This window comes from Mucor mucedo (genome assembly GCF_025094135.1).
Source record: "Mucor mucedo strain NRRL 3635 chromosome Unknown EV154scaffold_13, whole genome shotgun sequence".
NCBI lineage: Eukaryota > Fungi > Mucoromycota > Mucoromycetes > Mucorales > Mucoraceae > Mucor > Mucor mucedo.
In genome coordinates this window covers 1-12,044 of record NW_026252297.1, presented here as the reverse complement: position 1 = coordinate 12,044, position 12,044 = coordinate 1, and the positions used below count along the sequence as shown (strand labels likewise).

Below are 12,044 nucleotides of genomic sequence, written 5' to 3'. Positions count from 1 at the left end.
GATTTGATCACTTTTTCTTTTTCTTCGAACAAATGAAAGGAAAAGGAAAAATATTGAAATAAACGATAGTGAAGGTATATCGTAATACTACAAGACAGTTTAATGGTACTGAGAGCATAGTGTATGGGTTGATAGGATCAACTTCACAGGTGCCTAAAGATTTGCTAGAATGTCAAACATCCTTTTTAAATACCTCAAGTGATGATTTTTTCCAGCCCATCATACCAACTAGATAGAATAAGAACAAGTATGCGTTATTGTTAATTTAAATGCTTGTGGGAGTCTTATTGCTTATTTAAACAATTCTTTATTATAGTTCAAGATAGTACAGGAAATATTGGACTTGGAAAAAAGTTCAAAGGCAAAGGCAAGGCTGTAAATACTGAAGTTGCTTCCACTTTTAGTTTTCAAAACATGAATGAAAGTTTAAATGATGCTGAAGCAGATATGGAGATAGAGAGTTCATCAAATATAACTCTCGATGATAGCAGTGACAACTTTGTTAAATATATCATCACAAAATATGACGCTGGCGAGTCAAGCAAAGCGGATAATACAAGCAATCCTGTTTCGTGGACTGTCCAGTCAACTGATACTTCTTATTCTCCTTCTGTACCTAAGGCTCCCCACTCATCTACAACAAAGGTTATTGTTGATCAAACAGAGTATATAGAGAAGGTTAGCCAATCAGGCTTGATAAGGACTGAAGGAAACTGAGTTTTTATAGATCCTGGAAGACGTGATCTTATGTATTGCCTTAAGGAAACTACTAAAACAGAAGATAAGCAAACTTTGACATATACAAAGATGAATAGAACAAAAATGCAAAGACATCTCAGACTTTTGAGAGAAAAAACAAAACCTGTAATTATCAAGGCTGCTGAGGTGGTTTTGTCAAAAATCGAATCCTTTTCATTAAAGATAAAAAACTATTCCGACTATATCAAAGAAAGAGCATCTTTCGATATTCTATTGAGAGAGTTTTATGGGAACGAAACTTATAACACAGCACAAGTATATTTTCCTGATTCATGCTTTGAATTCAAAGTGACCAACAAAGGTGAATTGTATTTTGGGAAGTTGTATGTGACAAGAATTCGAGGCTACTACCCCCAACCCCAAGCTCCTCCTGATGATTTTACTAATTTCCAAATGTATGCTACCTATTTGGATATGACGATGCAACAAAATCATGTGAAAAGACTTTTGAATAACACAAAAAAAGCAGAAATACTTAAAATTATGTTAGAAACAGGTCAAGTGGATTTATTGAGGAATCGTGCAAGCCATCTTTTAGAAAAACTACAGATTTCGCCATTCCGTAAACTAAAGTTTTCTAGCAAATTGTACTTTGATAAAAATGATGCTCAATTAGTTAGAAAGCTGAAAAATAAGTTTGGATCCAATACAACGCTGATACTAGGAAATTAGTCAGCACCAAACGTCAAATATCAAGAACCAACTAGGAGTAAAGGGTTAACTGCTATTTTAAAGAAGAAAGTATTTGAATTATATTTAATTGGCGAATACAAGACGTCTTCTTTTTGTCCTGAATGCGAAAGTCCTTTGGAAAGTTCAAAACCATAGTGAATCTTATTGTATCAAAGACGAAAAATGCCGACCATTACATGTCATGGATTACTTCGGTATGCGATATTAATTTAAAAATCTGCATTGATAAGAAACTATCTAATCATTTATAAGATGTAGATAATAACATTGCTTGCTACAGAAAAATGGAGAATACATCTGGTATTGTTTCAAGAAGAATGTGGAATCGTGATTTGGCTGCAGCTTGAAACTTTAAAAAAATACTGAACCATTTGAGGGAAACTGGAAAACGACCCGCTTTGTTTAGTCGAGAAAAAGCAGAAAGACAATAATTTTCCACTAAAGTTATCGCTTTAGACTTTGAATGCAGGTAAATTACCCCGTTTTGAATTTTTTTTTCTTTTTCTGTCGACCAAAGTTTGTTGCCTCTTTTTTTTCTTGTTACCGCTGGGCTTTTATGAGGTAACGGATTTTGTTACCTCTTTTTTTTTTGTTACCGCTAAGTTAGTCAGAGGTAACGGATTTTCTATCTGGAAATCATACCCCACATTAGACCCTGGTTGGTTGATTTACTGCGGCACCTTCTAGCACCTATTATGAGAAATCAAGTAATCTAATTATCACACACATTGCTAAATGGATAGAAATTTTGGATATATAACCATTGGCTTATATAATTATACATTATAAGCTATGTCTCACTCAAACAACTAGTCAGAGGAAATTTCACAAGCAAAAGGATCAAAGGGGTAGTAGTTTGCATCAAACCTGGAACCCTAAGAAAAATGACACGGAAACCAAAATCCATCAACCGTGATCAAAACGGCGCAAAAAACATTGGGACAACTCGTTTTTCTTTAGTGGTCTAGGTCGATGTCCGGACAATTCCGCCATTAAGACGTGACATAAATACCACACATAAATATAGCGACGGTAACCACACATAATCTTACAGATACTAACATCGTTTAATTTGAAAGGGCTAACCTATCTAATATGTACCAACAAGCCAGTCTGGCTCCGTCGGTTGATCCGGTTGATCCGGTATTTAACTAAATTTTCCAAGTAACTGTCCCTTTCTTCGGTATTGACTAATCAAAAAAAAAAAAAATTAAGTAACAGCTCGGGACCAATTTGTTTCTTGCTTGGACTAAATCATAGAAAAAAACCTCACCAATGTACGAGCCGTATTGTCAGTTGTGTTATCAGCAGTCAAAACTTTAATAGATAATGGTCACCAAAATGTGTTAATGGTAACACCATGGCTCAGCCCTGTCCGACCCCCTTTTAAAAATAAGTAAAAATCACTTTAACCATCTAATTTGTTCTGTTCTACTTTTTACTCTTCCATTTATAGATATGGATCAAATCTATGATTTTTCCAGCTATGAGCGCAGCTTCAACCTGGGTGAGTAACAACCAATTTTTATCGATAAACAATTATTAACCTTTAAAAAAAGGCTTTGATAGGGATTTTTTAAAGGTAGGCAGTATCCTCGTCACGGCTATAAATGGGAACTACCATTTCAGGTATACCAGAACACTAAAGATTTGAAAGTTTAAACAGACGTCTAATATTTTTAAAGTATAAGGGCATCCATAAAATATGATGCTGCTAGTAAAAAAATTTTAGAATGGGGCGATGAATGTGGCATAAAAAATTTGACTAGCAAAAATCATGTAAACATGGTCTATGTAAAAAACGTTTTTATGGAGCTGAATAATATTTATATACGTGGAGAAAATAATGGAATATTTAAACATGATAAAGGAGACGAAATATTATTGCACGCAATGGAGGTGTTTTTGCGGGAAGCAGTAAAAATGTATACGTGTGATGATGGTGGAAATGCTAGGCGATGTTTTTTTTCTTTGATTATCCCGACTAATTGGGAGTATGGCATAAGACAAGCATTGATTTGGCCACTGTTTGTCCGAGCGGGACTTGTTTCTGAATATGATGATAAAAGGAGATTGATGATTTTCACCAAACTCGAAGCACTTGTTCAGTTTGTAAAACGAAATCAACCTGAAGAACGTAGGAGTAGATACTCAGTAACTCCCAAGTTGGAGATAGGCAGAGAATACATACTATATAATCTTCACTTCACATCAAAACAGTTACTAGTAAATTTCGATTTATTTTCTGTTTACTGCTCGATGAATAATGTAAAAACAGAAGATTATGTCCCGAAATCACTCAAGTCGCTTTGTTTCAATATCCCTTTCAATATCAATGTGGAAAAGAGTATTCAACGCTTACTTCAAGTGAGAGGTTTCGACATTCAATTAACCGAAACAAAAGAAATATTAGATATATTGGTAAAACGATATCATAATCAAAATGTAACAAAATTTGTTTAAATAGTTTAAGCAACGAGGGTTCAATTGTTAACAATTATCATAGTTTGTTCCCAATGAAGATATAGCTCAAGATACAGACAAACATGTTCGTATACAAATGTCCCGACCATTTGAAGATGTTGTTAATATATGGAAGTTGAGCAACAATACGGTCAAAAGTATACAGTCAATAACTATGTATGATGTTCATACAGATTTGTTCAATTTAATACAAAAAGAATTCTCGTCCAACCTGAAGGTTTTATTAGAAGGTGCTACTAATAAGAAGCGCTCAACAATAAGGAGAGTAACTTGGTCAGAAAGTATTTGGATGGCGAAGTCTAATGCTAAAATACGCCTTGGTTTAGAAGCAAGAATGATACATGGGTGGCTAAATATGCCATTAAAACATTCGTGCGAATATCAAACTCGTCACTTTATAGACAAAGTGTTCGAACCTTGTTACTTAGCTCCTTATGATTTAGGATTTGGTCACATAGATTTGACCGTGACAGAAATATATTCGTCAATTATGAACAGGCCACCAACTGTGATGTCTCGGTATAACTTAAAAGACACAATAATTTCGACAATGTCAAGATTTGAAGACTCAGAGCCTGACTGTGTTGTTAACATAAGTAAGATAAGGGATTAATTTTACTGTAACTGATAATATTTAGTTCATTAAATGATATAATGCTTTACAGATACATCCTTTGAAAGTGTTAATGGCTCCTATTCAAACCAATTTGTTGATGCTTGCATTTTGTTCGACAATATGTGGTAAGTGGTGATACATATCTGGAACAGCGGAAAATAATCTGAAAGCCTTAAATTTTTTGATATAGCCATATGCAGCCTTTGAACAATTATTTTGTGCGAATGTCTATGTACCAAGGTCCAATACTTTGTATTACAAACAAGTAAAACGAGTATCATCCAAATTTTAAGAAAGCTGAGTACTAACATCGTATAAAATTAGGATGAAAATATACATGGATAGCAACTTTCAAGAGTATTTTAGACTTTTTTCGAAATATAATAACAGATGGTATCGAAAGAAAAAGACTAAACAAAACAAGAAAATAACTGGATCAAAGACCAAAAAATACAATCAAGTACATCACATTTATACTAAGTAATTACTTCTTTTATAAGAGATCATATTCCCTTGTCGATTAATCGCAATTATTACACGCAGGGTAAAAATTTTCCAGGAGAGCAGCCTGGATCCACAACCGATCACGTATAGACCAATGATGGATGCTTTGACGGCTATTGGGATGAAGATAAAGAAATGCATTTATAATCATGAACTGGATGATTTTTTTGAAAAGCCAAATACTCCCGAACATTGTGTGTTTACTGATCAGAAAAAATACATACGACTCTTTTTGATGATGTATTGGGGATACATTAATGGCCAGATCGCTTGCAGATTACAAGAACACCCTCAGGAAAATTTAGAAAAACTTAAAATTGGGTACTTTATATCCATAGAAAAACCATTAATGGATTATGTTTATGGATCCAAAGAAAACTTTCAAAAAATCTTATTAGGGAGCGGTATCCTTCAAGAAAGAAATGAAACCATAAAAGCTCGTATTGTTACTCCAGAAGAAATAGAAATTTTGTCCATTGTACAGCAAAAATTTAACTTAAATCTTCCTCTCAAGTCTTATTTTCTCTTGGCTCAATTGCACGATACTTACATTCAGCTCACGTTAAAACAAGTTGTTCAAATTTCATCAAGTGAAAAAGACGCGTCTTCGATCTTACTCGATACTAGAATTATCAAAATTGATAGTATTGATGATACTGTATGTAAATACTTTTGGAAACATGTTAAATTCAATTTTACCAAAAATATGTCCATGTCACACAACAAAACAAGCAGAAATTGCTGTGATATTAACTCAATTCAGAACCATAAAAATGCCTTGGCAGAATTAAAGAAGTATCTAATGGAAATGGTATGTGTTATGGTGTGTATATTACTTATCCAGTCATTAACTTCTTTTTTTTTTCAGTTTTCAGCTGCCACTAAGCTCAGTGATTTAGATGCATTTACCAGGATTAATATCTGCAAAACATGTGGCTGTAATATTAATGTATCTATTCGTAACATAATTGAAAAAGGTCTAAAACCAACACTACAAGATGTTGCTGCTATAATATCGTCTTCGGCAATAAATGGAGATCTCTTTGGGAAATACCAGGCTGGGTATTTTTTTGTGACGGATAATACGCTGTTTACCTCAGAGAATTCCCCATTTAGTTTGATAGTTCATAATATGATACAAGCAGCAGTCGAAGATTGTATTGAATCAAAAAGGTTAGATTCACAAATGTTCTTTGTTAACGAAAAATTACAGCGATTGCTTCAACCAGCGATAAGTAAGAGATGCCACATTTACAACAGCTTAATGCACGGAAGTTTAGGCAGAGCATCACCAGATACTTACGCTATTAAAATCATTGAAAGTCTCTCAAATTGTAGATCTAGCAACGTGGGGTTGCATCTTTATGGTGACGGATATAAATACAATGGAAAAAATTATGTCGGTACTAAGGGCAATGCGATGATAATACTACGAAAAGGCCAGCTAATACCACATACAGGCCTAGTGAAACATTTTAGATGGTTATACAGAGGTCGCAAAAAGCCTTTCAAACAAGGCGTTCTCTTTTTACGTAATACAATAACCTACATTGCTGAGGGCTTTTAGAATTAACCCTTTTGAATAGTGCTAGTAAGATTGCGCCCAAATAATGATAAGCTAGATGACATTATTTCTTTGCATCAGCACCCTCATGATAACGTCCGAAGATTTTCTTTAGTCACAACAGCTTGCCCTATTTTCAACTTTAAAATAAGTTACAATGCCTATACTTCCGCTTTACAGTTTGTTTTTAAAAAGTCGGGTGAAGACCGTGAAGAACGTGCTGACGTTAGACAGCATATAAATTTAATATATTCATGAAGCATACATACGAAGTAAAGAAAAGTTTCAAAATGACATAGAGATCACATTGATCGAAATGGGAGGCGTAAGGTCGTTTTTAAATGAAGAGTAGTGTGCAAGAAACAACATCATATCATATTCAATGGTGGGGGGGGGAAGGACTATTAACAATTCAAACGCCCATTTAATTTTTACTGCACCAAGAAGTTTGAAGGGTTATAGATTTTTTTTTATTAACCTAAAAAAAAATAAGAGAAGGGAGTTTGGGGGTTTATAATGTTATGTACAAATGTAATAAGAAATTCTAATAAAGAGTTTAGGATTGTTGAGCGAGCTTAAGAGCGTGCATGTTTTGAGCTTGTTGACCTTGAAGAGGAGAGGCATATTGTAATTGACCACTGGTTTCATACTCATACATGTCAAGAGCGACGACACAACTTTCACGCACAACTTGTTGACTATCCAACTTGAAGGAATCTAATGTAGCCAAAACTTCAGGTGTAGCAATAGAACCTAACGCTTCAGCAGCTTCATGTCTCACCATATGAACCTCGTTTTGATCTTGAAGACATTCTGTTAAAGCAGGTACAGAAGCAGGATGTTGTAACTGACCAAAGACATAGGCAACTTCATGACGGAATAAAGCACTCTTATCTTTTAATCCCTTTGCTAAAGCAAGCACAGCTTCAGTTGTACCAATCTCACGTAAAGCAAACATGGCTCTATAACGCTTGAATAACTTGAGATCGTAATTTGTTAATTGTGCTTCTAATTCTTCAACAGACTTTGTATCGCTGGTAGGAGGGGCGGGATCCACAGAGTTGTACATACTCTTGTTGGCCTCTCTTTCTGCTTTGGTTTGAGGATCATTTTCATACTTGATTTTATCAATGGCTAATTCACAAGTGTCTACAACAGATTCATTGCTATCGTTTAAATATTTCTCGAGGATAGGGAGTGATTCTAAACATCCAATAGCACCTAAAGCTTCAGCAGCTTCATGACGCACCATCTCATGTTCCTTGAGGTCTTCCAATACCTTTTCAAGAGTAGGGTTGGCACGAGGGTTACCAATTTGACCAAGACAATAAGCAAGTTCATGCTTCAAAAGTTCAGAATCATCACTGAAAGCTGTCAAACACAATGAGCACACTATTCATGAACACTGTCCTTTTTCTTACCTTTGGCAATAATATCGATACTTTGGTCATTGGCAATATTTTTGAGAGTGAATAATGACCTAAAACGTTCAGCAAGAGAAACTTGACCGGAGGTGTTACAAAGAGAGGCTTCAAGGTAAGCGTAATCAACGTTGGAATAATCTGCCATTTTAAAGAAAAAAGAAGTAAAGGAAGAGCTTGGAAAGATTTTTTTTTTCTCTCTTCTATTTTTATCTGATTTAAGCCACTCTCTGACAGAAAAACAAACAATGTAAAAAGCCCGTCAAGTCCAGTTGTTTTGAAACTCAGGATTCGCCCGGTTGTTCCTGGCAAAAGCTATGCTGTCAAAACATTATGAGACGCGGTCAGGGACTGCAGCTATACTCGAGGGATATGTCTTTTTAAAAGAAGGTGAGGATGTTTAAGTAGCTGATGTGAATATTGGATCTGAACACAGCAGTATAAGGACGGCTGTATTGAATAATGGGTTTTTTTCTAGGTGAAACAATGCTGTACAAATCCGTGTGTAATATCCCAATAAGTTTTTATCAACGGCTTAAACAAACCTAATAGTCTCTTCCATGCCAACTAAATGAGGAGAACAACGGATTACATAAAGAACGTGACAGCTGTTTTTTTTGTCATTTGGAGGTGTGCTCCCAATGTCCAAATATATCAAATTGAAAACGTGGATTTCATTTTTTTTTTATCCTTTTTCCTCTTTTCATTTTATTTTTATTTTTAGTTTTCTTTTAACATGGCTTCAACAAAGAAAAATAACTATGCATTTGAAATTAGATTTGTGGATGATAACGTAATATGAATTGGAAACGATGTTTGAGAACCATGTACTTACCTTATTTAAAATAGATTGTACAAGTATTTGATATAGCAGCCAAACGTCAAAAGGAAGGAACTGGATTACCAGTGGAATACAATCAAGATGAAGTTCTGAAAGGTCAGCTTCGATATTCTAAACTGGTGGGTAGTACTCCATCTGCCCCAGATACCAATAATGAAGAATATCATCATCAAGTTACTACAAAGAGAAGCAAAAATAGAAGATCAATTCAAAGACATACTTTTTTTATGATGGGAGGTGGTGGTGGTGGTGGTGATAATTCGATAAATGAAACGGTATATATAATCTCCTTTTTTCATTCAATTAACCTGTTTTAATTAAGAACAAAAAAAAATCTTTTCTGTAGTATTCAAACAACAGTAGTGAAGATCACCGTAGTGCTGTCACACAGACATGTGTATCTCCGCCACCAAAAGAGGTCTCTGAAACATCTCAACCAAATTCACCCAGACCACTGCAAATATCATCGTTGTCACCACCATCATCACCATTATTACCTTCACCTTCATTACAATCTTATTCACCACCTCTATCACCTGTACCATTATCGCCCATTTCAAGAACACATTCATTACAACCACCACCGCAAGTTAAGCATTCATTGTCGATAGCACAAAGAAAGCGAACAAGAGAAGAAAGCATGCCATACACTACAAACAATGCTCCCAGCATGAATCAAATATCACCCATCGTACCACAACAACAATACTATACAGAAGATTATACTAGTATGACCATGATTGATAGTCACGAGGATAGTAGCAGTAAAAGAAATATGCAACAGGAAAAAACTGATTCTGCAGGCTGTTGCTGCATCATATCATAATATTATTTTTTCAAAAGAGTGCGGGACACCAATAAAAAAAGCTAAAAACATTTTTTTTTTCTTTCTCTTCTTCTCTTTGTAAAACATAAAACACGAAAAAAAAAAGAAAGAAAGATGACCGACAGTTCTTTAGGACCTCGTGGTTTGACCATTGAACAACAGAATGAAATTGCAGCCATTCAATCGCAAGCAGCTTCACAGTCAATGCAAAACACCGCAGAACGTTTCTCCGTGAGTAAAGGAGAAACTGCTTTATATGTCGGTGAACTTGCACCCAATGTCAATGACGATATTTTGAAACAACACTTTACCAAGGCTAAAAGTGTTCATGTCTGTCGCGATCATGTCAGTGGAAAGAGTTTGGGTTATGCCTACGTTAATTTCATTCGCCCTGAAGATTGTAAGTTTGTTTTTCTCCCTTTACCTTGTCATGTGTCTTATTTTCTATTTTTCTGGTAAGGCCTTGAGGCACTTGAAAAGATGAACTACTCTTCAATCAACGGAAGACCTTGTCGTTTAATGCTGTCAGAACGTGATCCCTCCAGAAGAATGAATGGTAATGGTAATATTTTTGTAAAGAACCTTCCTGCCACAGTCGATGATAAATCGTTCCATGATACGTTCTCTCAGTGGGGTAATGTGCTCTCTTGTAAAGTCATCAAGAACCCCGGTGCTACAAAGTGTTACGGTTATGTCAACTATGATTCCATTGGAGCTGCTGAAAGAGCTATTGAGCTTGTCAACGGTAGAGTTCTTTTCGGTAAAGAAATGTAAGTAACCTTAATTTTTTTTTTCCTGCTGTAATACAAATCTGACAACCACTTTCTGTTTTGTTTATATGTAGCCAAGTAGGACACCAAATTCCCAAGGCAGAGAGACAAGTAGAGGATCAAGCCAAACAACGTTTCACCAACTTGTATGTTAAGAATATTGCTTTGGATGTCACTGAAGATGAACTCAGAGATCTTTTTGGTGCTTTTGGACGTGTTTCTTCTTTATTAATTCAGCGTGATGAATACAACAACTCCAAGGGCTTTGGTTTTGTCAACTTTGAATCAGCAGAGGATGCAGAGAGAGCTGTTAACCAGTTGCATGATTCTGAATATTATGGCAAGAAATTATTTGTGTCCAGAGCACAAAAGAAATCCGAGCGTGAAGATGAATTGCGTCGTCAACATGATCGTGTAGAGAAGCCTGCCAAGTATGGAGGTGTCAATTTGTATGTAAAGAATTTAGCGGACGATGTCACAGATGATGTCTTGAGACAAGAGTTTGCAAAGTATGGTCAAATTACAAGTGCAAAGGTCATGAAGGATGATGCTACCAATGTCTCAAAGGGATTTGGATTTGTCTGCTTTGCTTCACCTGAGGATGCTACTGAGGCAGTGCTTAAGATGAATGGTCATACCATTTCTTCCAAGGAAATTTATGTTGCTTTAGCTCAACGTAAAGAAGATCGTCGTACCTATTTAGAAACACAACAGCAAAGAAGTCCTAGCCCTCAACCTGTGAGTCAGCCCATTAGTCCTGTCGCTACCACTCGCCAACAACTTCAACCCACAGAAAAAGTCAGTGCAATTCCATCCCAATTAACTGTTGAAGCTTTAGAAGCCTTCTCTCCAGAAACTCAACGTCAAATGTTGGGTGAACGTGTTTATTCTCTTGTGTAAGCTTACTTTATCCATAGAACGAAGTGTGGAATTCATGCTAATCTTTTAACTTTTAGATCTGATTTATATCCTCAAGAGGCAGGAAAATTAACCGGCATGTTACTAGAAATGGATAAAGCTCATCTTGTGCAACTTATCAATCATCCAAAGCAGTTAGAAGAAACGTCAAAAGAGGCTATTGCAGTTCTTCGTGAACACCTTAGTACGTCATTACAGTAAATTATACGTGGCGCTCTTTTTTTTTTTTTTCAAAAAAAAAAAAAAAAATATAAAATTATAATTATTTCGACCTCTTCCCTTCTTCTTTGTTTAACTTTGCAATGACTTCAGACCAACAATTTTTTACTTCACAGGATATTGAACAGCACTTAAAAGTGCTGGAACAACCACCCCCCATTTTGAAAGAGCCAAAGACATCACTCAGTCATCCTATAAAGTAAACTTTTTTAAATCATATTATGCTGAAAAATGTAATTGTCCGAATTGCAAAGGCCCTTTTTTTCTAACATGTCTGTGTTTTATAGCATAAGTTGGATTATTCCACCCGATGTCTTGAACTATTTGTCACAAACAGATTTCCCGCCCGACCTTGATTTGTACGATTTTTTAAATGAATCCATTCGTGAACATTATTTGCTCCCAATCCTACCGGCACAGCCAATGAGA

The 12,044-nt window shown here is 35.5% G+C and overlaps 5 protein-coding genes across 5 annotated transcripts; 4 read left to right on the top strand and 1 right to left on the bottom strand.

The window, feature by feature from the left end:
* Positions 1 to 201: 201 nt before the first annotated feature.
* Positions 202 to 1,431, top strand: EV154DRAFT_575893 (uncharacterized protein; the record flags this gene model as incomplete). Its single annotated transcript, XM_051606469.1, has 3 exons — positions 202 to 247; positions 317 to 678; positions 808 to 1,431. The coding sequence occupies 3 exons, from the start codon at positions 202 to 204 to the stop codon at positions 1,429 to 1,431; spliced, it is 1,032 nt and encodes a 343-aa protein (XP_051461359.1).
* A 1,116-nt stretch (positions 1,432 to 2,547) lies between these two features.
* EV154DRAFT_477724 (uncharacterized protein) lies at positions 2,548 to 6,623 on the top strand (the record flags this gene model as incomplete). Its single annotated transcript, XM_051598125.1, has 10 exons — positions 2,548 to 2,595; positions 2,909 to 2,959; positions 3,035 to 3,081; positions 3,138 to 3,873; positions 3,959 to 4,532; positions 4,602 to 4,677; positions 4,743 to 4,817; positions 4,877 to 5,012; positions 5,055 to 5,867; positions 5,925 to 6,623. 10 exons carry the CDS (start codon positions 2,548 to 2,550, stop codon positions 6,621 to 6,623), a joined length of 3,255 nt encoding a protein of 1,084 aa, XP_051461358.1.
* A 553-nt stretch (positions 6,624 to 7,176) lies between these two features.
* Positions 7,177 to 8,189, bottom strand: EV154DRAFT_413952 (armadillo-type protein; the record flags this gene model as incomplete). Its single annotated transcript, XM_051595587.1, has 2 exons — positions 7,177 to 7,991; positions 8,042 to 8,189. The coding sequence occupies 2 exons, from the start codon at positions 8,187 to 8,189 to the stop codon at positions 7,177 to 7,179; spliced, it is 963 nt and encodes a 320-aa protein (XP_051461357.1).
* A 556-nt stretch (positions 8,190 to 8,745) lies between these two features.
* EV154DRAFT_496498 (uncharacterized protein) lies at positions 8,746 to 9,787 on the top strand. The gene is made up of 3 exons (XM_051600154.1): positions 8,746 to 8,834; positions 8,891 to 9,157; positions 9,229 to 9,787. The coding sequence occupies exons 1-3, from the start codon at positions 8,778 to 8,780 to the stop codon at positions 9,706 to 9,708; spliced, it is 804 nt and encodes a 267-aa protein (XP_051461356.1). The 5' UTR covers positions 8,746 to 8,777; the 3' UTR covers positions 9,709 to 9,787.
* Positions 9,788 to 9,912: 125 nt separating this feature from the next.
* On the top strand, positions 9,913 to 11,378 carry EV154DRAFT_414057 (uncharacterized protein; the record flags this gene model as incomplete). The annotated part of the gene is made up of 3 exons (XM_051595589.1): positions 9,913 to 10,108; positions 10,169 to 10,478; positions 10,553 to 11,378. 3 exons carry the CDS (start codon positions 9,913 to 9,915, stop codon positions 11,376 to 11,378), a joined length of 1,332 nt encoding a protein of 443 aa, XP_051461355.1.
* Positions 11,379 to 12,044: the final 666 nt, after the last annotated feature.